We start from the raw sequence: 27,528 nt of genomic DNA on the forward strand, positions 1-27,528 counted from the left end.
TAAAACCATGATAATCACTACCCTTCAGACACTCTGGCTTCCCAGACTAACACAGAAAACAAAAGATACCATGAAGACCATCACTGAGAAGCTCCCTAGTCAAGGAGCTGGTGTGATGTACATGAAAGTTCCTAACATCCTAAGGAAGATCTGGAATCAAAGGAATGCATTTGGTTTACCAAGGTCTTATTCCTAAATTATAGCCTTGGATAAGGTATGTCCCTGCTAAATTCTCCTGACAAGGTGGCTGGATCTGTAAGGAACCTACAGTGCTGGGCTGCAGGAGAACCGGTATCTCTAAGTGTGCTGGTATCTTGTGAAGGGAGGATATGAAGACCAGGAAGAGCGTACAAACAGGAGGTTCTCTGAGTGGCTCACTTTCCTCATCTTGCCAATACCAACAGACACACTGGCTCCTTGGTATTAGAAGCATTTTCGGGGATAGAGGGGCAGCATCAGGTGCTGGGGTTGGGGTGGAGAGGGTGTTGTGACTAGAGACATTAGAAGTAAATGCCCAGTTCCTCCTCCTGCTGAGGAGCCAGTAGTCAAATCAGCGTGAGAGAAAGATCCATAGGTGGAAAACATGGGATTAGGTAGAGGGCCAAAGTGAGGAACGGGTCCTTGGGACACAAGAGTCCCAAATTGGAATGAATTCCGAGGAAATGGATAGGAAAGGTTGTTTGGGAACAGGAGGCAGGAAGAACATTCTAGAAGGAATGTGAGAGAGGTCAAGAGGGACAAAGCCAGTGCACAGTGGGGTTGGGAGCAGTCAGGAAAGAGCAGAGATGGTGAGTTTTCAGTCTACTCTTCCAAGATTCCTGATGGTGAAAGGCAGGCAAGTTATTATGCAGTGTGGAGGCAAGTAGAGGGTCAAAGACAGTCTTGATTTATTTTTCCCTAAGAATGAAGGAAAAGCATATTCTGCCAAGGATAGGGACGAGCAGGCGGGGCTGCGATTTAGAGGAACAAGAGGCAGTGGAACCAGACTGGGTCAGGAGGACAGGATCCTGAGACAGCCTTGGCCCATGAAACAGAAGTTGAAAATGTTGGCTGTGAACATAGTTACATTTTGTGGTGAAGGGGAGGGAAGAGGAGAGCTTCATCTATGGGTGGCATCACCTCCCACTGCCCCTTCAGTGAAGTAGGTGGTGACATCAGTTGAGAAGGGAGCCTAAGGCTGTGGACAGATGGAAAGGTGTGAAAGGGCTGACACAGAGGACTGGAGAGGGAAGAATGAAGGGAGGAGTCCGGGATCCCCAAGCCCGGCTGCCAGCCTGCTACCAACGGCTGCATTGTTCTGCCGTGTCCACAAGCTATTTAGCAAATGGCTCTGCTATGATGTCACCTTGTTAAACCCTGCTGGGAAAGAGGCCTGGGGGCCTCTCCAAGAGGCTGACAGACAGGAGTCACAGGTGCCAGAGGTCAGAGATGGTGGAATTCTAGCTCCTCAATTACACTGAGGGACAGGATGCTTGGGCATGTTGGGTACATTGGCTAAAGACAGGAGGTACCTAGAGGAAACTGGAAACTGCTAGAACCCTTGAGTAGGCATACCTGCTGCTATCCTCCTCGTGGTCTTGAAAACCTCTCCACCCAGAAGCACGGAGGGGCAAAGGATGCCAGTGATGATCCTGATCATCACTGCCATAACAAATGCTTACAATGCATTTTCTAAGCACTTTACATATATCGAATTATTTATCCATATTTTACTATCAAGGAGACTTACTCCTGGGGGTTAAATCAGTCATCCATGGTCACACGGAGCAGAGACATGAGCCTAAGGAGCTTGATCCAGGATCTGTGCTGTCACCCAATAGGAATGACTTTCAGAGGCCACTGCCTGTGTCTCCCCCTTGCACGGCAGTCCAACCTGAGTGCGAGGAAAGTCAAGGTCTGGAGCTAGGATACCTGTGCGCCTCTTTGTCCTCACAGCCCTGCTGGCCCAGGCTACCGGATCAACCATTTGAGTACCAGAGGACACAAAATAAAAGTCTCACATTCGCAGCTTGAGTTTATTCCACATTCTACTACAGAACCCAAGTTCACTGTATAGGGGATCCACAGTAATTCCTTTTTCTTAGTGACTTTGGCCTGGAAGTTGGCTTAAACACTGAATGTGTTAGCAGCCAGCAAGAGTGTGAAGATGCTGATGGTGGTGGGATTTCTGTCCCTGGGAAAATAAGCTCAGCTCAGAGGGCAGTGGGTGGGCCCCACAGACCCTGCCTGGGGCTATTTTTAGAGACTCTTTCCTGACCATCCTGGGTTGGATCCAGTGATCTCAAAGCAGGGTAGGTGTGTGTGAGTCGTTTGTGAGTCAGTAAGGAACCAGACAACTGAAGGGCAAAGGCCTTCTGGATGCTTGCAGCAGATTACCCTGTCCCTGGATTCTGTTCTGTTGGAGAGGGAGCTGGAGGAGCAGCTCTGGTCAGCCTTCATTCAGTAGCCACAGCCAAGTTGGCCAGAGCCAGAGGCTGCTGGGGCCTCTGGCTACTCCCCACGGGCCAGGTCACAGCTGCCTCTTTCAGGTCTTCAGTTTGAGACCTTGACAGGGCATGCAGCAAGTGGGGGAGAGCCAGAGGAAAGGATGGCATAGCACGTGCCGCTGGAGAGAACCCAACTGGTCCTGCCGTTCTCCCTTCGGTTCCCACCTCCCTCACAACGGTCAGTAGCAGTTCATAGGTACAGCGATTCTTTGTATAGGCATGTTCCTATGCAAAGCATTCTATAGATGTTAGCTAACTTGACTCACACAACACCTGTATGCAGCAGGTACTATACCCTCCTGATTTCAGAGATGAAGAAATCCAGGGCTGATCACGTAGCTAGTAAGTGTGGCAAAGCCAAGATTCCAGTGCAGGCCTTACTTCAAACCACATGTTCTTAATTATAATAGTACACAGTATCCCATCCCCCAAAGGCCACAGAACAATGTTCCCTTTTTCTGAGCCAATTCTTTCCTGCTACTCGGTGCCTCCTTGCCCACAGGCATCTCCCCCTTTGTCCCCAAAGTCAAAGACTTGGACTTGCTCTGAGACCCTGCCCTCCCAGGCTGGTCTTAAGTGCAAGGGCTTCTAGCTTGTACACCAGATCACCCCTCATCCATCTCTTCTAGAGTCTCCCCTTCTGCATGGGAAAATGAAGGAGATAGTGTTTGCACCTTCAAAACTCCGGGCCTAGAGAAACCTGCTCTCCAAGCCACTTCGGCTGGAGGACGAGCAGGAGAAGGGAGGTATGAGCCCCACAGACAGGAGGTACTGAAGACCCGCAGCCAAGGAGCCCATGGCAGGGATGGGGTCAGCAGAGGACTGCTGGCAAACGAGAGCCTTGATGGAGTCAGATGAAGTGGGTGGCAACGAGGACGACATTGGATATAAGCTTAGAAAATGGAGGGAGCTCACGCCGGAGCTCAGAGTAGATATAAAGGATGAGATTCAAAAGGTAAGTTGAGGGCGCCTGGGTGGCTCAGTTGGTTGAGCAACTGCCTTCAGCTCAGGTGAAGCGACTGTCTTCAGCTCAGGTCATGATCCCGGAGTCCCGGGATTGAGTCCCACATTGGGCTCCCAGCTCCGCAGGGAGTCTGCTTCTCCCTCTGACCTACCCTCTCATGCTCTTACTTGCTCTCTCTCAAATAAATAAATAAAATATTTTTTTTAAAAGGTAAGTTGAGGCTGGGTTGCAAAAACTCTCAAAGGTCAAGCAGGCAGCTGATCTTGGGCTTTCATTCCCAGACTACAGGCAAGTCCTGGGGTCTTAGGACCAGGGTCACAGGATAAAGGGATTTTTTAAAGAGGATTTAAAAGAATCTGGCAGTAGTGTTTCAGGTACAGATACTCTGATTATTCTTCCCAGGTCATACCCAATACTTTGTGCTTTTTTCCTAATGATCATTAACATTCTAAAAGTAGAAGAAAACTATCTTTTTTGCTAGGAGTCATCCCAGCGGTTTCTGAGGTCTCCTTGCTTCGAGAGTCCCTCATCCGACTTGCATCGTGCACAGGAGCCAGCGTGGCCAGCCTGGGTCTCAGGACAAGATGCCCGTCTGCATCGCAGCACGTGTGGAATCAGTTCCTCTACGGACAGAACTTGGGCACGAGGTGTGGAGTTCAAGCCAGTGGGATGAGGCACCGATAGTCCCACATGCATCACAGCTGGAAGACCTTCTGATTTAAAAGCTTCATTTGGAGCTAGGAAAACAGACTCAGTGATGGGAAATGCACTTCTCACCTATTTTCCCCCAGATTCTCCTGTGAAGGTTTTCGGATGCTTGAGACAATGGACACAAACCTTTGCCAAAATGTCTGGTCCCCTCAGCGCGCTCTCTGCTGGCCGCAGTGCCCCCAACCCAAAGCTGGGCAGGGGCTGAGCACAGTCAGGATTTCAGCTGGGTTCTAAACCAATAGTTTTCTACATATATGGCAAAAGAGGGGAGGAAGGAGAACTGGAATGGGAGACAGAAAGCAGGGTCCAAGGCCAGGCTGCACCATGAGGAGTTCTAACACTAACAAGCATGAGGTCCTCAGCCTCTCCTGGGCTTTGTTAAATGGAGGGTTAAATGGACTCGCCAGTGGCTCCTGGCGAGTCCCCAAAGCTCTAGTTTTGTTCAGCTGCCTTACTTTGACCACACGCTTGCCATATACCACATCACAGCAAGAGTAATTTTCTTAAAATACAAACTGGATCCCCCCATGTGTGCCAGGTCACTCCCAGTCCACAAGTCCCCAGTCACATAAAGCACGTTCCCCCACAAGCCTTATCATCTGCTGCCCTGAGTGACTGGACATCGGCCAGCTCCCCCGTCATGGAGCTTACTCCGGCTTTCTCTCAATCTTGAAGCTTGCCCAACTCCCTCCTGCTTTAGGACCTTTATACACTCTGGCCTCTTTGCCTGGAATGTTCTTCCCTCCACTTTCCACCTGACTCGCTCCTCTCTTCAGGTCTCGGTGAAGCATTCCTTGCTCGGAGGACTCCCCGATCGCTCCTCCTCACTCGTGCCTCCTCCTGGATGGTGCCTAGTAACAGCTCCCTCTCCTCTCTGCGCTTAATTTATAACTTCAGCTTTATCTGCTGGGACGGTAACCTCAGCCTGCCACATCGGACGGCGGCTCCCCAAGAGCAGAGACAGATTCCACTTTGCTTGCCCAGTACCCCCGTCTCTATAAATATTTGCTCACGCGCGCCGCAGAGTGTGCACACAAAAGCCAGCATCCCCTCGTCTGGGGGTGGCAATCGGGGGCCTTAGGAGCTGGACACGTCCTGTCCCTGCCCGGTTACAACGTCCAATCTCTTATCTGTCAGCTGTTTTGACCTTCTTGCTGCTGAGAAACACTCAGCCTCCATGTGAAAATAAAATGGACAACCATCTTGACCGGTTTAAAGATGATTGCGAAGGAGGAAAGAGCCCGAGTTCTGCGAGTACGGATGGTACTCCAGCCCCAACATTCATTTCATTCATTCGTTCGTGGCTCACACCACACGCTTGAGCTCATCCCCTAAAGAAAGGGCATAAACAACTTGCAACCCAAACCCCTGGCTTCAGAGCGGTCAGAAGAGAACTCCCCAAGAGCCTTCCTCCGGAAACACAGACGCTGTCCTGGCTGACAGCAGCTAACACTCGCCTCAGATAACATCAGAGCAGAGACGTTCCGAGGCTGAATCTGAAAGGCAGCAGCTTCCTCTGCGTCCTCAGACCCAAAGGGAGTGGGACACTTTTCTCTGGTCACAGCGTTTGGAGCCTCCAACTGTTCAAGCGCCCGAGTTAAACTAACGAACTTTCTTCACCCCTCTGTGCATTTCTGCACAGAGGCTCATTCACCAGAATGTCAGTGGAGAAACAAAGACAGCTGACTGTTTTCTCCCCTAGTGCCTATAATTAGATTCTCATGGAGAACTTGGCCACCACAGGACTTTGCTGGACAAATACTACCCCTGCCCCCCCACCCCTCAGCATCTCTCTAACCCTTATCTCCCGGGAGACCCACTCTCTCCAAAGGAGCCAGTCACTTACCCTCTTCAGCCACGCAAAATGCTTGTAAACATCAATGTCCCCATCCATGCTGGGCACCCATGTCAGCAGTTAGATTCCTTGGTGGAAAAAGCCCTTTTTTCTGGCTAGAGACCAAATTCTCTCCTCTTCCTTGCTTCTGCCCCCTCCCCCTCGGGACGTCAAGCTGTGTTCAAGTTTCCCCACTTGCCTGGCCCATGTCCTTCAGCCTTTCCCTAAACAGTTTCAGATACACAACGGCTCAGACCAGACCGTGCTGCTCCAGTGTCCTCCCCCTCCGCCCCCAGACACACGCAGGCACCAGCTCTGGGATTCAGAGCCTGAGCAGCAATCAAACCTCGAAAAAAGGTAGGGGAAAAAGACAGACTTGGACAGGAGTTGTAAACACACACACACACACACACACACACACACACACACACACACTTTTTTTTTGGTGATAATACCAGAGCCTGCCAGAGGGAAACAGTCCTGAAGAAAATTCCTCGTCTGGCTTCCCCTTTCTGCAGTGGCTGGAACTCATTACTGAGAGACCCCGATTTCCTGTCTCTGCTCCACTCTGCATTTACCCACAGGCTCCCAGCTGCTCTTGGTTTATTTGGGACTGGGGAGAAGACTAAAAATAAGTGCTGCTCTTGGAGGAGCTGCTGGTTCCCACACACAGCCTGACCCCCACCCCAAAGCCCACGCCTACCCCTTTTCCAGGCGGGTGTCGGCCTGGGCCCTGAGGAAAGCCGTTTTTTCCCAAAAAAGAACACATTCAGAACCAGCTCCGGTCTGGGTGGCTGGCTCGCTGGGTGTCTACTGTCTTTGGTTGCTGGTGGCACTGTCTGCCAGGGGCGAACTGCTACTCCCCAGGAGACATTTGACAGTGAGGGAGTTTGGCCTGGGGGTTCTGTCAGCCCCCCATACAGCCAGGCCTTCCTGGGGCACATTCAGAGCCAGGATGGGTACAGCTCCAGTTGAGCCCGAGGCGGGCCTTGCTGGCTATCCACCACTCTAGCTTAACTGCCTCAGAAGCCAGGGAAGGGGGAAGGAGAGACCCCCTCAAGTGGGTGCCCATGTGGGAGTGGGTGCCCTCAAGTGGGAGGGCTCTGGGGAGGAGCCCTAGAAAGGCAGGGGCTGGTGGAGATGGGGAATTGTGTCTATTTTCCTGGGCTGGCCTTCCAGGGTGGTCTCCCCATCCCTGCCTGCCCCTCCTCCCCCACAAGGCTGCCCTTCACCTCCACTCACCCCCCACTCCCCTGAGAGCTTCCCTAAACACAGCTTTTCTCCCTGGCCTGGCCCTTAACGTGCGGCCTTTGGCTAGAGTGATTATGAAAGCGATCCTTGATGTGGGTACAGTGGGAACTGTGGTTACACACAAAGCCTCTGAGCTCTGCTGCCGTCAATGACTTGCAGATGTAAATCTTGTGATGGTGGGGGCCTTCCTGGTGCCCTTAGGGGGTCCCCGGGGTGGGGGGTTGTTCCTGAAATGCTAGCCTGAAAAGAAGGCTCTACTGGGTGTCGCTAAGCCCCTTAGCACGGCCTCGAAATCCAGCACGGCCCAGAATTGGGCCTGGCAGTCTAGTCACCAGCAGGCTGGTCCAGTCCACAGCGATCAGAGGCGGCAGCCGGGGAGCTCTGGCCAGCAGCTGGCATGAGGGGAGGAGTAAATTCCTGGAGGCACACCCAGATCAGAGGCTGGAAAGGAAAAGCAGGCTCTGCTGCCCGTGCGCTGAGCTCTAGGCCCTTCTCGCCTCTGGCCCAGTTTAGTCAAGGCCTGGACCCCACCTGGATGAAGTTCCCTGACCAGAACTAGGGTAGGATGTGTTGGGGAAACAGGTCTCTAAGGTTGCAGGGGTAGGTAGAGCTTCGTTTTTGTTTTTTTTCCTGTCTGAACGTCTGGGAAAGCCTAAGGAAGAATTCATCAACATGCATTTGCCCAGCGTCCAAGGCAAATGAAACCGACTTCTTGCCCTGAGCAAATAAATAATCATCACATGGTATGTGGTAAAGGTATTTCTGGGGCCCTAGGGAAAAAGAGGCCTCTAGAGTGGGTTTGGGGGCTGGGTAGGGAGACACAGGGCACAATTCTAGCCCCTGCTCCCCGTGGTCATGGCTCGGTGCTTTTTAGTAGGTTCTGGTGTGAGGAGGAGGGAAAGGACAAGGCAGCAGTGTGGTGGCCTCTCTCAACCTTGCCAGCTTCCACCTGCCTGTGGGGTTGGCTCCAGTGGCAGCACCTCCCCAGCAGCCACACCCCTCTGCACTTCACTACCTGTCCTGTTGTACTGAACCACCATGGACGGCTGACAGGTCTGTGCACTGCACCAGACTGGAGAACATGTGTCTGTGCCCTGACCTCCATGCCTGCCAGTTCCAACTGAAACATTCTTTGAGTGAAAGAGTGAGGCTCACATGGTAAGACTTGCAAGACAAGCCTAAAATTCAACTTGGAGAACATGGGTCCTAAAGGTGTGTTTCCCTAGGGTAATGATGCTCCACTGAGAGGAAAAGATGGAGCTGATGCTTTTTTTTTTTTTTTTAAAGATTTTATTTATTTTTTTGACAGAGAGAGATCACAAGTAGGCAGAAAGGTAGTCAGAGAGAGAGAGAGGGAAGCAGGCTCCCCACCAAGCAGAGAGCCCGATGCAGGGCTCGATCCCAGGACCCCGGGATCATGACCTGAACCGAAGGCAGCAGCTTAACCCACTGAGCCACCAAGGCACCCCTGATGTTCATCTCTTAACTCACCTCACATGTGACAAATGTGAGGTGGGAGGGTAGAGAAAGGGAAAGAAGAGGAGGGAGGAATCTAGACAAGCAGCAGCTAAAATCTTGACATATTTTTATGGTATCCTCAAGTAGCAATTTCTACCTCAGCCTTTTAAAAAAGGGGGTGGCATTTTGTAATTCAACTAAAAAATTCACAGAATAACACTCTAAAAGACCTAGGAGCAGAATACTATTTGGATGTATAAATCACTATTTCTCTGAAAACAAAGCTTCCAGATTATCAAAATGATCCGTGACTCCCAAAGAATTACAAGCCTGGGTTTTATCTGGCTTATGCTGTGTTAATCTGCAAGGTTTAACCTTCCCTTAAAGGAGAGTGGGGGATGGGCCTCCTATCTAGTACACCGCCTTGGACCCACTGCTGAGGTGCGTTCTCAGGAACCACAGGGGGTACACAAATAGGGGTTATTACGGTGACCCCAAAAGCCCTTGGGGCCTTCCCAAAAGCAAATCACTCCCCAGCAACCACACTCAGCTCATCACCATCTGGAACAGGAGGTAGCCAGCTGAGGGCAAAGGGCATGACATTGAGTGCCTGAGCATCTGGGGCCTAAAAACACAGCGAAGAGGGCAGAGTAGTCAGGTTTGGACTGGGAAACACAGGTAGCCTGTCCCCTTCCTCATCCCAGGGCTTAGCAGGGAACCCCAGGAGAGTCACCTCCGTGGCTGGAGTTTCACATATGTGTGAGGACTGAGGACGGCTTCCTAAGGTTCTACACCCCCACCAGGAGTCAGCAGCATCTAACTGGGTAGAACTGTGGTCTGAGAGGGGGTCTCATGGGTCACATGCCATTCTGACCGGACACCTGCACCCTGAGCTCTAGCTCAGTCCTGAGCCTTGGGCCCTGGGCCATGGTGACAGGTGTCAAGATAGCCCTGGAATACCAGATACGGTTTGTATCCTTCAACAGGTGTGGTGCACGGTGGGCCTGCCACTGGGGAGTGGGGAGAGCGTGGGGGACAGGGAGGGGCCCAGCCCAAGGACACTGCTCCTTTGGGCTCACGGTAAGCAGCATCCTGGCCAAAGCAGCCCAAGTCCCCATGGGGCACAAGCATGGGAACCCACTACCACAAGGAGCTGGGACAAGGATCAGCAGACTTTCCTGTAAAGGGCCAGATGGCAAATGTTTTAGGCTTTGTAGCCCATATGGTCTCATTTATACTCAACTCTGCCATTTGGAAATGCAAAAGCAGCCACAGCTAACACATAAACCAAAGAGTGTGGCTATGTTAACACCTTATTTGTGGACACTGAAATTAGAATTTTAGACCATTTTCACATAAAATATGCTCATAATTTCTCAATCACTGAAAAACATAAAAATCATCCTTACCTCATCAGGCATAAGAAATAAACAGTGAGCCAAACACATGCCATAGGCTGCTGACCCCCGGCTAGGGCAATACTTCCCCATTTAAAACAAATCACCTGAGTTGAGAGTGTTCTTGTAAAAATGCAGATTCTGACCCCGAAGGTTGAGAATGGGGCCTGAAACTGCATTGCTAACAAGCTCCGGGGTGATGCTTATATCTGAAGATCTTGTATTTGTATAGTCAAAGGTTAGGAAACCATGTTTAGAAGTTTCTTAAAGCACAGGGTATTGAAGTTTGCCTGGAAGTTCGAATCCTCTGGAGCTCTCCTCCCTCCTTCCCCTTCTCCCTCCCTCCCAGGGGTGCCTGAAAGGGCAGAAGGTTCCTGGTGGATGCAGGGTGGGTGGGTGTCTACATGCTCAGACCCCACGTTATGCTAACCTGGCAACATCAGCCACCATGTCCCCTGGACCTGAAGCAGGAAATTTAGTGGGGAAGGGTTTATTTGCTCTTTTACCAGTGTTTGCACATTCTTGGTCATTTATAAACATTGGTTCTTAGGGACTGAAATCACATCCTCAAGTCAGGTCTGAAAGGAGCCAGACCTCTAGAATTTAGGAGGGTACAGTTTACTGGCGGGGGTGGGTGGGGGTCGGAGAGGTGGCATGCGCAAACATCCAGGAAAGTGAAAACTGCAGAGTTTATAGTAGCTGCAGGGTCCCCACTCCGGGCTGCTATGCCAGGAAAAATGTATTAAAAAAAATCTAAGGTACAGGTTTCCTCTAGGGCAGGGCCTGGCAGCTGAGGGCCAGGAAATGCCTCCTGGAATGGAAGGAGTCATCCTAATAGCGCCCCAGCAAAAGGCACTGGAACGAAGGGGTTTGGAGAGGTCTTCTCTGCCTTGACAATGAAGACCAGGTCTCTGCTCCCAGCAGCAGCCCTCAGCCCTCCCATTTCCTCTCCCCCAGCACAAACAGTAGCAACCTCTCAGGCTTGCCCTTTCTCCAGTGGGTTCCGAGGAAAATGGGAAAGAACTCTCCTAACTGAGCCAGGTACGCTGTCCAGCAGCTTCACTAAGCTCTCCTAAGAGGGGAGCTTAGGTCATCTTTCTAACTGAAACAAACAAAGCTATTTTTCTTACATAAAGCCTGCACCTTCTTCCTTGGGATTTAGACTTTCTAGCATTTATCCCTGACTGCCACATAGCGGTTTCATCCAGTACTGCACAGGAACAAAAAACCGGACTAGCACCCCAGCCCTGCTCAGGTGGAGTCTCAAGAAGTCCCTGGGGAGCAAAGCACAAGTGGGGGAAAAAAAGAAGAAGAAGAGGAAGAAAAGTGGAGGATGGTGCCCATACCTAGGACTTTGAGCTCTCACTCAAGGGAAAGGCAAGAAATTCACACTGCGAACTGGCTCACATAAGCTCTATTTTTCCCTCCCCTTAAAATGTAAGCACCAAATTTCCCCTTCTCTCAAGATCCATAGGAAGGGATATGTGTGTGGCTTAGTCCATTAATCGTCTGCCTCTGGTTCAAGTCATGACCCCAGGGTCTGGGATCGAGTCCCGAACTGGCTCCCTGCTCAGCAGGAGTCTTATTCTCCCTCTGGCTGCCACTAACTTTTCAAAATGAGTACATCCAACGTGCATATACCCTGATCCATCTTTTGTTCAAGACCCCAAGTGGGGAACAAAGATACAGAGAGAAATCACACATGGCAGAAGAGAAACAAGCTCACAGTTCATAACTCATAGAACAGCTTTTTCTCCCTACCTTTTCTTGTAACTCCTCTGGCTTTTCAATATGGTAAACAGATTTGCTTCTTTGGCCAGAATGAAAGATTGCAAGCTGAATCTGGGAGGACTGGCAGGGGCCTCTGTTTGAGGAGCTGGGAGCTGAAGAACCAGCCATCTGTGACAAGGTACTGGAGCAATGAGGGGGTGGCCCTCCTGGGCCTGGGCCACTTTGTTTCGTGAATGACTAGTGAAGAAGGGAACCGCAGGCTCCTAAAGCTACAGCAGGCAGTCAGAGGTGAGCACACAGGCTAGAGAGGATATCACTCCCCACCCCATTTCAGTGGTCCTTGAGAGGTCAGCCTCCGCCAAGCCCAGACCATGGAGCAGCTGCGCCCAGAGAGGATCCCTAACCTGTTTCTACTCTGGAAACCCAAAGGCCTTGGCTGGGGGAAGGCCATGGCTGGTGCGGACCACGAAGCCAAGACCAGAATGCCTGGCCAGATCTTGTCAAAGCAGTGGTCACTTCCAGTAGGGAGATGGGGTCCCAGAGGAGAGAAGAGGCCCATCCAAAGTCACATGCAAGCAGCAGGCCACTGGTCTCTTAACTCATCCCTACCTCCCATTCTGCCTCATTGTGCTTCGGTGCTGCCCAAGCACCCTGTCCAGGACACCTGCACCCTCGTGAAGGAAATCCAGGGCTCCTGCTCAGAGGCCAAGCCACTCCAGAAACCCAGCTTGCAGAGAGGGGCCTGGCATATGGTCCTGCTGTGGGTTTCCTGCCCACCTCTCCCCCTCACCCCAGAGCCTGGGTTGCCCTGACTTGCCCTCACTCTGCTGCTGCTGGGTTTGCCAGCCTTTCCTTGGACTTCAACTTGAGCCCCTGAAGCCTTAGGTCTTTATGCAGGATTCCCCTGACCCACACCAAAGCCACTGAACAGCCGTCTAGACCTAGCACTGTGTAGGAGGAGAGGAGGCGTCTATACTGAAAGGTTACAGAAGCCCCTGAGTTGCTCCATCTGGAGATGCTGCTGGCTCTGATCGCTCTTGCACATCACCTAGCGACCCAGGTGTCACCAGCCTGCTGCTACCTGGCTATCCCCAGCCCTGCTGAGCCCACTGGAAGCTGGAACACTAGTCTGTCTCTGAGCTCTACCCCCAGCCCAGCCCTGGTTCTCCAACCAGCCTCCATCCAGCCAAGCAAGCAGGCATGGAGGAACATGACACCCCTTCCGGGCTCTGGAAAAGCCCCACTCAAGGTCCAGCCGGATTCTGGGATGTGGCCAGAATGGACCAGCATCTCCCTGCTTGTGCTGTATGTCAGGGCCACGGATGAGCATCCCTAGCCTCTCTGGCCTTCAGGACCATCTGGTGGGACTGAGGGGCTCTTGACCAGAAATGGCAACGCTCTCCTTGAGGGCATCATCTGCACTCCGCCACAGGTCGTGAAGGCGGCTGCAGGGACGTGAGCTCAGCTCAGTGCCCACCACAGCAGAGAGGCCTCAGCCCCGCAGCCAGGGCCTCAGCCTCACCCTGGGCCTTAGCCTCACCCTCTCTAGTACTGACCCTGAGCAGAGTCCGGTCTACCCAAGGTGCAGGATGACTCTTTCCTCTCCTGAGCTCACACAGGAGAGCCCTACAGAAGCTTCTCTGCCAGTCAGGCCGCATGGCTCACCCAGGACCCCGAGACGCCCTCCCTACAGAAGAACCTTATCAGAAGCTCCCGGCCACTCTATCAATTCCCTGTGACAGGCCAGACAGATACCACTTCCATGACAAGGGAATCTGGGCACTTGGTTCCTTTCCTCATTGAAGTCCAGAGGGGGTCCCCAGCCTAGAGAACCCCCCCCCCACCCTTCTGGGCCTGGAGCTCACTTTTCCTCATCCTACTGCCTGCCAAGGAAGGGAAGACCCTATTTTAGGCCCCAAATTTCTGGAGACTCATTCACAACCCAGCACCACTGAATCCTGGGCAGTCTGCTGCACTGGGTCTTTAGGAGTCTGGCCTGTTGCTAACTATCCCCAGGCAGAGTCTTTGCTGGTGCCCCTGTCCTCTGTCCAGCCTGCCAGGCCCTGGCAGAGGGAAAGCCAGGCCTATTGTAGGGAGACAAGCTGTCTGGGATGCACTAGGACCGGGAGCTCCTCCTCCACCTGAGACAAAGGCAGGGCCCAGACTCATATGTTGTTTGTTCCTATGAAAACACCAACCATTCCCCCACAGCCACCTCTGCCTCCACAGCACCCATTCTCCTTGTGTACCCCGGATGCTGACATCAGTGTCTGAGGGCCCCCAGCACGAAGACAGCATCTTCTACCACACGCACCCAAGGGCAGCTAATCCACAGCTGTGTGTAAATGCAGGGTCTTTAATTTCTACTTCTTTTGCACCTAACAGCTGTTTGTAGGCCTGGAGGACTTGACTAGAAAATTAGGAGGCAGCCAATTAGATCCTCTCCTTCAGGAATATAAGTCACACACACACACACACACACACACACACAGAATAAACACTGGAGAGAAAACACAAAAAGAATTTGTCAACAAGAAGACAAGTCAAGTCTAAAGGCCATGTGGCAGTTGCTCTGGGCTGTGTTCCCAGGAGCCATGCATGCCCCCTCCCTCCCGTCATGGCTCCTTTTGGACAAAGTGCCAATACTTGTTTCCCAGCCTCCCTTGCAGCTAGGGTTTGCACAAGTGAACAAATCTGGACCTGGGGCGCATACTGGAAGTCAGCTGCAGGGCTTCAGAGAAAAAGAGTTCCCTTTCTAATTGGAAATAAAACACAGGACAAGACATGCCCTACTTCTGGACATGCTGCCTAGGGCTGCAGTCACCATCTTGCAGTTGTTAAGCGATACCCCTGAGGAAACACCAACCCCCAAGGATGATGTGGCAGAACGATGGGAAGAGCCACCCCATGATGACCTTCAGGTCATCCCAGAGCCACTGATCTGACCCTGGGACCGCCCACCTTCTGGGTATCTTGTTAGTGACAAATAAACCTTTTTACAGACTATGCCTCTTCCCTGGAGAAAAATCACCAACTGACAGAAAGATCATGAGGCAGAGCTGGACCACACCAGGCCAACAGAGGACAAGCAGTAATTGGTGGGAGGGGGAGGGGGGCGGGGCGGGGAATATGGCAAAGCCAACTGACCAAAGAGGAGTAGAGCACAAACATTCAAGGGACGCACAGGTATGAACCCTGCCCGCCTGATCCTTCCAGCTGCCTTATTAGTTTCTATTCTAAGCCACATACATTTAAAAAAAAAATAATAATTTAAGTGAGTCTCTGAGGTATAAAGCAGTGTGTCTCAAACTTTAATGACAATATGAATCACTGCGAGATGGTTCAGTGGGTAAAGGGACAAGGGGGTGGCAGGTCCCATATTCTGCCCTTTTCTAAAGACACCAAGCAGCACGTAAACTACCAGGGGCTGGCAAAGTTGCTGGTCCACAGACCACGATTTCAAGTCTTCTAGAAGGACCAATCTAAAACCAATTAAAAAGTACTGGTGGATCTGTTCACTACTTTGGATTCCATTTTCATATAGGTCTGACCTACTATGGAATGTGTATGCCCCCAGATTATAAAAGGACTCTAGGGCTGCACAATCCAATATGCAGACAGGCTATCTCTGTCCAGATTCAAAACTTCACATCCTGTCCTGGTATCCTGGAATGTTTATATGAACTTTTGACCCACCCTAAAAGTACACCGTTCATAGGTTGCTGATGGCCATAATTACTCTAAAAGACACCGAATGCTATAACATTCAGGAAACTTTCTCCAAAGGCAGGCATTCCCCCCAACCACCATACAGAACCTCAAAAGAGATCTACAAATCTTAATATAAGTGGTTTTCTGTAACACGTTTTGAAAAACTAAGAACAATGATGACTGCCTTTGGATCAAAAATATTTAAGAATCTTTTTAGTAAGTATAGAAATTAGGTTCATATTTCATACCACACACTAAGAAATGTTGCAGGTGAATTCAAGTTAAGCCTAAGATATAAATCAAACCGTAAACTTACTGGAGAAGATAAAGGTGAATATCATTTGATCTGAGGTTTTAAAAAAAATGCACTTCTAGGGATAAAAGGAAAACAAGAAACCCAAACAGGAAAGACGGTTAATTACAATCCTTTTAAAGTTTTTGTCTCAAAAAGCACCAGAAACAGCATTTAAAAAACAAAGCGAAGAAAATGCCACAAACGATGCAAAGGGCTTTAAAAAGGTCAGTATATATGAAAAGCACTAAAATTCTAACAGGAAGGGGAGAGAAGAGCATAGAATATGAACAGGGTATGGTAAGGACACCCAAGGTGATCTCCTGAGTGTGTGGGAAGGAAGTATTAGTGTTATTTTTTTAACCTGACCCTTAAAAAAAAATCTCTATTTGGGGCTATGTTTTATAATTTACATATATTAGGACAATACTGTATTTATAAATATGAATAAATGGAAATGAATTTTTTTTCCAGATGGGGTAGAGATAAAAACTTTGGAGACCATACAGAAGAATACTAATTTAAAAATGTTTAGCCTCCCACTAGGCAAAGAAATGCAAAAGTGGTAAAAAGACATTTTCTCCTAAGAAATTAGTAAATCTAGTTTTTTTTTTTTTAAATCTTAGTGATTGTTGTTGATCAGGATAGACCTCAAACTCTGCCAGTGAAAATATAAATGAGTAAAATCTTCCTGAAAAGTGGTTTGGAAAAAATGTGTCAAAGGCTTAAAGATATTAATACCCTTGGATTATAGTTGCCAGACTTAGCAAACTGCATGGGACAAACTTACTAAGATTTATCCATCACTTAAGATGGATAGAAACTAGAAACTAAAATTCCAGTTTAATGGGGCATCCTGTATTTTGTCTGTTAATTTTACTTTAATCCCACCTTTAGGACTCTACCTTACGGAAATATCTAGAGAAAAAGACAAATATTTCTGGACATTCTCTGCAGCAAAGCTATATATTGGTTAAAGATGAAGAAAAACCTAAATGTCAGTACTACAGAAATGGTCGCATAAATTCAGGCATGTCCATATAAGGTGGAAGTACATCATCATCGTTAACTACACAGTGAAGGGTAAAACCACGAACTGTTTCCAAACTCTGGGCAGACTGGGCTTTTGCTGGGGAACCCGCTTCAGTTAATCTCTTGGTTATATGATGGTAAACGCCCCCAGAAAGCTGAGAGGGGACATTTAAAACCAGATGCCAAACTGCTTTGCAGCCTGAGGCAAGGATTCAGGGAACAGTGGAGGCGGCTCTGGAAGTTTCCAGTGGGCCCCCAGCAGACGGTGACAGGCCAGCCCAAGGACAGAGAGAGTCAACAAGTGATGTTAGGAGAATTCTGGCTGGATATGGGGAGCAGTGAAATCCAATATCCAACAGTTTGGTCTGAAATTTTCGTTTTCTACACGGTAACATTACACATATAAGCTCACCGTCCCTTACCTGCCATTCTGAAAGCCCCAAAGCTCTGAAGACCAAAAGGTTTTGGTTTGTTTTCAAAGATAATGTTGGTGCCAAACTTATTCAGCAGTCTCACTGGACCTGATAGATTTGTAGTCTTTGTCCCACGTCATGTGGATATTCACACATCTTACTGTAGAAAGGTCAACGCACTCCTGCTCAAGACAGAATATATCCTAAGTATAGATGTATGCTCTCACCTTTCTGAAGTTTAATATGTTCTGGTTCTCAAATGCACCTGGACCCAGGGTTATAGACAGAGGGGCTAAGGACCAGCAATTCTCTTTATGTGTCATCAAGTTCCCTTTAAACACTACAGACGGAGTCAGTCAGGCTAGCAGAAATGGAGGGAGGGATGGGTGTCCACCCCTTGGGGGACAGTGGGCCTTAGAAAGCTCAGTTGTCCACACAGATGGGCAAAAGATGATCAGAGCGGACTGGAGAGAGGCCAGGCACAGCTTCGGGGAGCTAGAAGTATGGGAACAGCCAGAATTCCTGATGAACTCCAGAGAGACAGAGACCCCTCTGGCCTGGGATGGGAGAGAGAACAAAAGCCAACCGCAGGTTGGGAAAAGTGGGTGGAGGAGCAGATGCAGATTTCTGTCTGGTCGTGGCACAAGTCTAAGAGACCGTCGACGACGGTCTTCATCTGGCGGTGACATGAGGAGGTTTTCAAACCTAGATGGTAACAGGCCCACCAGAGACCCATCCTGCGGGCTTCCCCATCCTTCCCCAGGCAACGTCCGGCTGTATTCCCTAACGCTGCCTTCACAAAGGACTACAAACCTTGTGGCTTCCAACAAGGCAAGCATACAGTCTCACAGTTCTGGAGGTCAGAAGTCCCCAAGGGGTCTTGCTGGGCTCCAGCCGAGGTGCTGGTAGGACTACTTCCCCGGCTGGGGGCTCAGGGGAGGGCCACCTTGCTAGCCCCCAGCCCCTGGGCTCCTGACTTGCTTCCATCCAGAAAGCCTGACTCCCATGGGTCTGCCACCTCCTTCCTAAGGATGCCAGTGACTACGCTGGCCCACCTGGGCAATCCATGCCCCTTGTTCTCCCTATTTAAACTCTGCTGATGAGCAACCCTAATTCCATCGGCTACCTTCCCCTTGACCATGTACAGTAACAGTCACAGGATCCGGCGATTAGCACACAGACATCTTTGGGAGGCCACCACTCTCCCTCCACAGAGGTGTAGGTATGTTACAGAACACGAGGCAGGCAGCCTGCGTACTGAAAATACTGAGTAACACACGAATGCAATGAAGAATTCCTCAGCGTTCAGAGGGAGGCTCGGGTAGAAGACTGTATTGACCGAGGACTCCTGAACAGAGAGCCCGCTAGGACATCTGGCATGTAACCTGTCTCATTGCAAATGACTTGGACTCTGGACAAGGACATCCCAACCTCCTTGGTTTCCAACACCACCCTCTACCTCCCAGTTCAGTGCCCATTCCTGCCTTCCCCCCTCGGTGTGTACCTTCCCGTCTGGAATCAGTCTGCAGGGCTCTGGCTTTGGAAGACTGCATTTTGGCTTCCATCCTCAAACTCAGCTCAGGCAATCCCATGCTCCCTCAAGCTTCCCAGGTTCCTCCCTCCTGCCCTGGAATGGTTGATCTTAGATACCTCCTCAGCGGGCAAGCTCCTCACTTTCCCCCACTCCGGAATATCGGGAGGCTCCTAGAGCAGACCAGCTGGTCTCCCTGGGGAAGGAGACAGGCCACCAAAGCCATATATTTACAGCTTTGGTTACTCATCTGCCTCCGTCAGAGACTAGCAGATGTGTAGCCTTGATCTAGAGAGCAGGAGGGGGCTCACGAACCCTGCATCCTGCTCCAGGGACAAAGCGTACCAGGGCAAGGAGGTCTGAAGGGCAGGGGCGGCAATGAAGGGCTGGGTGAGGAGAGGAGCTGTTGTAAGAGACAAGGAGCAGTGGGGACAGCTGAGGATAGGGACCCCATCTGGGGATCGTAATTTGGCAAGTTGTACTTGTAATCCCACAGGAAAGAACTGTCCCTTGCACTCCTCCAGCCCTGGATGTCCCCCATCCCAGAGAGCGTGACTGGTGCCCACAGGCAGGCCGACCGAGTGTCTTAAGCTGCTGGCCTGCGGGGGAGGCCAAAGACTAGCTGGCCAAAGCCAGATAGGAAGCAACAAGAGCCTGGATGGTGCACAGATGAGGTAATAATCCCCAGGCAGTGTGGCCATTCGGAATGCCCTGGCATTATGTGGTTAGTATGTTCCCCAGTGGTTTCCCGAACAGGCCACAGTCCCACTCACCAAGCTCTCCTTTATGTAGGCAGCTGTGGGGCCCGGGATCTGGCTCAGGAGGGCTGCTCTCTCCTGGGGTTGCTCCAGCATCTCCAGGGCCAGTTTCAAGTCCTCAACGAGATGGAGCACTGGAAAGGGGTTTGTGTGGGAAGCCGGAGAGGCTCGCGCAGGCTCACAGCCACCGTCATTGGTATCTGCACCTGTCTGAGTGCCTGGAATAAGAAAGAGGTGGGAACCTGGTAAGAAGGGCGGATGCCATGGGCAAGGAACTGGCAAAGGGCAAAGAGAGAGGAGATAGGGGACAGAGATGGACAGGAAGCCCAGAAAACCACTTCCGCCTCAGCAGAACCATTCACACAGCAGACTCGGCAGAAATCATCTTTAATCCTGGACTGGGCCTGACAGGAAGAGACGGGACCAAGGTGGATGACTTGCCCAGCAAGAGTGATGTATAGAAGCTAAGAGCCCCAGACAACTGGGTGAAAACAGCCAGCCCTGATCAGGAGCCAAAACATGCCTGCTCAAACAATGAGCAGCCTTTCTGCTGCCTTTAGATTCCTTACTTTAAGTTAATGCTGTAGGGCTGTCTGCACGGTCCCCTCCCTGGAGGTGCATTCCTCTCCTCTGTTCCACAGCAGTTCCTCACTCTGGGCTGGCCCTGTACCGTGTCGCAGAGTGACGCAGTGCCACCTCTGGTGAGCACTGGTGAGCTTCTAGCAGACTGGGATTTTTCTAGATCTTCCCACTTGGGGGATCTCTACATCCCCTTATAGACTCCCACTTCACAGCTGTATGAGTGACCATATAATCCACATCTCATCCCCGTGTCATGGGCTGTGAAGCTCTGAGGCCAGGGTCCCTGGGGTCCCGGCTCCTGCCCCCAACCCCCCAAGATGCTGAAGGGGCATCTGGCTCTGCACACTTGCTTGGAGGAACAGCTAAGAGAGGGAGACAGCTTGGACTGGGTCAGCTCTAATTTCAAGTGTCCCAAACAAGACTTGTTTTTGCCTTTCTGAACCTCACCATTTAAGCAAACAAACAAAAAATCTTCTTTACATAAACACAGTCGTTTATTTTTCAGACCAAAAACCAGGGTGACACAGTCTGACAAAGGATTTCTGTGCTTCTTTCCGCAATAAAACACACTTCAGAAAATACGGGGTCAGTGGTGGAATTTCTAGGGTACTTGGATTGTTTATAAGGCCAGCGGGAATCAGGGCCCTGCTGGAAAATGTGGGCAATAGGGCCACCGCAGCCCCAAATACACGGCAGGCCTGATGTCTACATCTAGGTCCCTCCACCCTTCTAAGAGCCAGCTTCCTAGTTGCCACGGCAGTCCTCGCAAGGAAAAATCCACACAGAAGGAAACAATTACTATCTGATTGCTGGTTTGCTTTCTGAAAGCACAGGATAGAGGGAACTGTGGGTCACAATCCACAAACAAGTCCATGGCTCTGGGGAGCTGGGAAACTGCCCGTTACCCACACTCTGGTGTGTGCTCAGCAGTTTCTGGGCCCTGCAAATCCAATGGAGAGTTGACTGGGAAGGGCCACAGCCGGCTTCAGGGAAGAAAATGGACCGAAATAGAGCAAGACCCCCCATCCCTGCCACCACCCCAGTCTCCAAGCAAATGATGAGTGATCCCTGACCATCCCAGACATACTCCAACATGCACAGCTTCATTCATGGAGGATCAGTCAGGCCAGTCAGACCAGGGGTAGGCAGGAAGACCGAGATTTACATTAACCTTATGCTACGCTGTGGTGTTGGACAAGTCTCTTCCTTTCTCTGGGGCCCTCCCTGCCCTAAAGCCTTGGGATGCTTCCCTACTGTTCAAGGGGTGTGTGTGAGTGTGTACACATGTGTATCTGTGCCTCTTTTTTTTTCTGTGCCTATTTCTGTATGTGATGTATGTATACATAAAGTACATAATCCCCCCCTTCTTTTGTTTTGCAATTTACATCAACACATAGGCTCACAAAAGGGTCCAGAATGGTGAAACTCCTAGGGCCCAGCATTAGCAAAGGCAAAATCACCCAGAAGATTCAATTCCATACTCCACACATTCCCTTTGGATGATTAGTTCCTATGGAAAAATTACAACCACGGAGGGAACCAAATCAAAATGGAACTACCAGATACAACAAAGAAGAAGATATATGCCCTCATACCTGTGAGGATAATGGAGCAAGATAAAAGAGATGATAATATAACATATAACACAAAATATAAAAGAGACAAGGTGTTACGCCCCAAATTACTTCTCGGAAAAGAGCAATTCACCTTATACTCAACCCTAATAAAGTTTCTCTCTGGGGGCACTCTGTCACTTTATTGAACAACAAGGCACTCTTTGGGGAAGACAGATTAGCAAGAAAGGTTTCAATTTTATATGCACATTGAGTTTTACAAACTACAGATGCCTGGGCCCCACATCCAAGGTTCTAATTGGTCTGAGGTGTGACCTGGAAGAATAAAAAGCTCCCAGATGACTTGTGTGCAGCCCAAGCTGAAACCACTGCACCAGCAAATCACCACAATCGATACTGAATTTTGATGTTTAGGGAGGTCACCTGGGAATTTTTATTTTAAGGATAAAAACACCAAAGCTTAATACAGATTTAGTAATTATTAGAGGAAATAAGACCCCATAAAATGGAAGCATAGGATTTTACTGGAAGGCAAGTAAGTAGGTATGCGGTAATAACTAGGGTTATTTATAGATGCTTTGCTTCTCCTCTATTTGAGCTCATATAGTGGGATTAAGCGTTTGCCCCTTAAAGTTATTTAAGGCCATATGACTTCCTTTGGCCAATAAATATCAAAGTCTTTAAGAAACAATACATGATTCCCCATATCTCTTCTACCTGCTCTGGCCTCTGGTAATGGTGGAGACTGAGTCAGCCCACGTCCAAGAGAGAGGATGACAGGGACCAGAGCTCCCAGCAGATCTAGGGAGAACTTAGAAGATGAACAAGAAATAAACTATGCTGTTTCAAGCTAGTGATCTTTCAGGCTGTTATGCTGCAGTAACACACAGTCCTATCTTCCCTTATACAAAGTATGTATGTCATAGGGTCACATATGTGAAAGATAAACTTTTCAAAAATGACCTTTTAGTGGGTTCCAACTTAAGTGACCATCAACTTAATACAGACTCTATATGTGTAAGATGTTGACCACAAATCAAAGACAGGCAAAATATAAAGAGAAGGAATCCAAGTATATTAGTAAACAAAGTGAGAAAATTGTGAGAAAAGAGCAAGAAAATAAAGGAACAGAGAAGAATTATAAAACAACCACAAAACAAGTAACAAAACGGCAGTAAGTTCATACCTAACAATAATTATTTTGTAAATGGACTAAAAGCTCTGAACAAAAGACATAAGGTGGCAGGATGGATAAAAAACAAGACCCATCTATATGCTGCCTACAGGAGATGCATTTCAGACCTACAGACAAATGCAGATTGAAAGCGAAGGGATACAAATCATTTCTCATGCAAATGGAAGTGAAAAGAAAGCCTTGGTAGCAATACTCACATCGGAGAAAACAGACTTTAAAACAAAGACTATAACAAGAAAAAAAGGACATCACACACTCATAAGGGAACAATCCAACAAGAAGATGTAACAGTTGTAAATATTTATGCACTCAACATGGGAGCACCCAAATACATAAAGCAGCTAATAACAAACATAAAGGGAGTAACTGACAGTAATATAATAATAGTAGGGAATTTTAACACCCTACTTACATCAATGGATAAATCTTCCAAGCAGAAAACCAACAAGGAACAGTGGCTTTGAATGACATCTTGGACCAGATGGAGCTAAGACTGATATATTCAGAACATTTCATCTGAAAACAGTAGGGTACACATTCTTTTCAAGTGCATATGGAACATCGTCCAGAATAGATCACATAACAAGTCTCAACAAATTTAAAAGCACTGAAGTTATACCATGTATCTTTTCCAACCACAATGCTAGGAAACTAGAAATCAGCCAAAAGAAAAAGTCTGAGAAGAACACAAATACATGAAGTTAAATAACATGCTACTGAACAATGAATGGGTCAAAGAGGAAATTTAAGAAGACGTGGAGACAAATGAAAATGGAAATACAATTGTCCAAAATCTTTGGGATAAAGCAAAAGCTGTTCAAAGAGGAAAGTTCGTAGCAATACAGGCCTACCTCAAGAAGCAAGAAAAATCTCAAATAAACAACCTACTCTTATACCTAAAGGAGTCAGAAAAAGAACAAACAAAAGCCAAAGCCAGTTGAAGATAGGAAATAGTAAGATTAGAGCAGAAATAAACAACATAGAAACTAAAAAAAGAAAAAAAAACCAATAGAACAGATCAATGAAACCAGGAACTGGTTCTTGGAAAACATCGATAATATTAATAAACCTTTAGCCAGACACATCAAAGAGGCAAATAGAGAGAGAAAGGACTCAAATGAACAAAATCAGAAATGAAAAAGGAGAGTTAAACAACAAACACAATAGAAATACAAAGGACACAAGAGCATATTATGAAAAATTTTATGCCAACAAACTGGAAAACCTAGAAGAAATGGATAAATTCCCAGAAGCATATAACCCCCCAAAACTGAAACAGAAATAAACAGAAAATTTGAACAGACTGATTACCAGCAATGAAATTGAATCAGTATTAAAAAAAAAAAAAAAATCCCATGGGGACACCTGGGTGGCTCAGTTGGTTAAGCCACTGCCTTCGGCTCAGGTCATGATCCCAGCGTCCTGGGATCGAGTCCCACATCGGGCTCCTTGCTCAGCGGGAGCCTGCTTCTCCATCTGCCTCTGCCTGCCACTCTGTCTGCCTGTGCTCACTCTGACAAATAAATAAATAAAATCTTAAAAAAAAAAAAAAAAAAAAAAATCCCATGAACAACAACAACAAAACTCCCAACAAACAAAAGTCCAGGACCAGATGATTTCACAGGTAAATTCTACCAAACACCTATAAAGATGAGTTAATACCTAGTCTTCTCAAACTATTCAAAAAAAAAAAAAAATAGAAGAGGAAGGAAAGCTTCTAAATTCATTCTGTGAGGTCAGCATTAATCCTGATACCAAAACCAGATTAAGACACTACAAAAAAAAGAGAACTACAGGCCAGTATCTCTAAAGAACATAGATGCAAAAATCCTCAAAAAATATTAGGAAACAAAATCCAACAATATTTTTTTAAAAAAATCATTCACCACAATCAAGTGGAATTTATTCCTAGGATCCAAGGGTGGTTCAATTTTCACAAATTAATCAACATGATACATCACGTCAGTAAGAGAAAGGATGAAAAACATGATCATCTCAATAATGCAGAAAAAGCATTTCACGAAGTACAACACCCATTCATGATTAAAAAAAAAAAAACCCTCAACAAAGTAGGTTTAGAGGGAATATACTTCAACATAATAAAGGCCATACATGAAAAACCCACAGCTAACATCATACCCAATGGTGAAAAACTGAGACCTTTTCCCCTAAGGTCAGGAACAAGACAAGATCTTGTCTATCACCACTTTTATTCAACATAGTATTGGAAGTCCTAGCCACAGCAATCAGATAGCAAAAAGAAATCAAAGGAAGTAAAAGGAATCCAAATTGTTAAGGAGGAAGTAAAATGTCCTATTTGCAGATGACATGAACTATATATAGAAAGCCCTAAAAACTCCATCAAAAACTACTAGAACTGATAAGTGAATTCAGTAAGACTGCAGGATACAAAATCAATATACAGAAATCTGTTGCATTTTTATACACTCATAATGAAGCAGCAGAAGAGAAATTAAGAAAACAACCCTATTTATAATTGCACCATAAATAATAAAATTCCTAGGAACAAATTTATCCAAGGAGGTGAAAGACCTTGAAAACCATAGCACACTGATGAAAAAAACTGAAGACAACACAAAAAAAAGGAAAGACATTCCATGCTCATGGATTGGAAAAATAAATATTGTTAAAATGTCCATATTACCCAAAGCAATCTACAGATTTAGTGTAATCCCTATAGAAATACCAAGAGCATTTTTCACAAAACTGGAATAATCTTAAAATTTGTATGGAACCACAGAACACCTCAAATAGCCAAAGTGATCTTGAAAAAGAACAAAACTGGAAGTATCACAATCCCAGATTTTGAGTTATACTACAAAGCTGTAGTAATCAAAACAGGATGGTACTGACACTAAAATAGACAGATAGACCAATAGGACAGAATAGAGAGCCCAGAAATAAACCTGTGCTTATATGGCCAATTAGTCTTTGACAAAGGAGTCAAGAATATACAATGGAAAAAGACCATCTCTTCAACAAATGGTGCTAGGAAAACTGGACAGCTACATGTAGAAGAATGACACTGGATCACTTTCTTACATCATACACAAAAATAAACTTAAAATGGGTTAAGGACCTAAATATGAGACCTGAAATCACAAAAATCCTAGAGAACACAGGCAGTAACCTCTTTGACATTGGCCATAGCAACAGTTTTCTAGATATGTCTTCTGAGGCACAGAAAACAAAAGCAAAAATAAACTATTGGGACTACATCAAAATAAAAAACTTTCAACAGAACTAAAAGACAGCCTACTGAATCGAAGAAGATATTTGCAAATGACATACCTGATAAAGGGTTAGTATCCACATATATAAAGAACTCACATAACACCAAAAACCCCAAATAATCCAATTAAAAAATGGGCAGAAGACATGAACAGACATTTTTCCAAAGACATCCAGATGGCCAATAGACACATGTAAAGATGTTCAACAGCACTCATCATCAGAGAAATGTAAATCAAAACCACAATGAGATGACACATCACACTGGTCAGAATGGCTAAAATGAAAAACACAAAAATCAACAGTATTGGCAAGGATGTGGAGAGAAAAGAACCTTCGTGCACTATTGGTGGGAATGCAAACTGGTGTAGCTACTGGGAAAACAGTATGGAGGGTCTTTAAAAAAAATTAAAAATAGAAATACCATATGACCCAGTAATTCCACTACTGGATATTTACCCTAAGACTGAAAATACGAATTCAAAAAGACACACGCAACCTTATGTTTTTTGCAGAATTATTTGCAATAGCCAAATTATGGAAGCAGCCCAAGTATCCAACAACAAATGAATGGATAAAGAAAACCTGATATAAAATGGAATATTACTCAGCCATAAAAAAGAATGAAATCCTGCCATTGCAACAACATAGATATTTCTAAAGAGTATAATGCAAAGTGAAATAAGTCATTCAGAGAAAGACGAATATGATATGATTTCACTCATATGTGGAATTTAAGAAAGAAGAGACAAACCAAAAAAAATACTTTTTTTGTTGTTGAAGATTTTATTTATTTATTTGATAGAGAGAGAGAGAGAGTATAAGCAAGGGGAGCAGCAGACAGAGAGAGAAGCAGGCTCCCGGCTGAGCAAGGAGCCAGATGTGGGACTTGATCCCAGGACCCTGGAATCATGACCTGAGCTGAAGGCAGATGCTTAACTGACTGGACCACACAGGCACCCCCCCAAAATAGACTCAACCATAGAGAAGAAACCAGTCATTACCAGATGAAGGGGATGGGTAAAACAGGTGATGGGGATTAAGAGTACTTATCATCGTGAGTGCCAGGTAATGTATGGAAGTGCTGAATCACTATACTGTACACTTGAAATTAACATAACACTGTATGTGAACTATACTGGAATTGAAATTATACTAAATGATATTTAATCATTTAGATGGGGGCTCTTGGGCACGAAATGAAATATCTGATGACAGTATCATATGTGAATTTTAGAAGTGCTATATTTAAAACAACTTAAAAATAATGTTTTCTAAGACTTTGCCACTTAAAATCTGGTATACATCAGCAGCACTAGCATTACCCGGGAGCTCAGCAGAAATACAGACTCTCAG

The 27,528-nt window shown here is 47.4% G+C and overlaps 1 protein-coding gene across 6 annotated transcripts in view; it reads right to left on the bottom strand.

The window, feature by feature from the left end:
* Positions 1–27,528, bottom strand: part of LOC111159412 (PPFIA binding protein 2) — a 115,887-nt gene that overhangs the window by 74,822 nt on the left and 13,537 nt on the right. For 4 of the 6 annotated variants that reach the window (XM_022521852.1, XM_022521853.1, XM_022521856.1 and 1 more), the window contains exon 2: positions 19,573–19,787. In XM_022521852.1, coding sequence (XP_022377560.1) covers positions 19,573–19,787 — 215 coding nt within the window. The remainder of the gene's footprint in view (positions 1–19,572; positions 19,788–27,528) is intronic. The other 2 variants (XM_022521854.1, XM_022521855.1) reach the window with 1 other exon arrangement.

This window comes from Enhydra lutris, unplaced genomic scaffold, assembly GCF_002288905.1.
Source record: "Enhydra lutris kenyoni isolate GAN:26980312 unplaced genomic scaffold, ASM228890v2 scaffoldscaffold68, whole genome shotgun sequence".
NCBI classification, from domain to species: domain Eukaryota; kingdom Metazoa; phylum Chordata; class Mammalia; order Carnivora; family Mustelidae; genus Enhydra; species Enhydra lutris.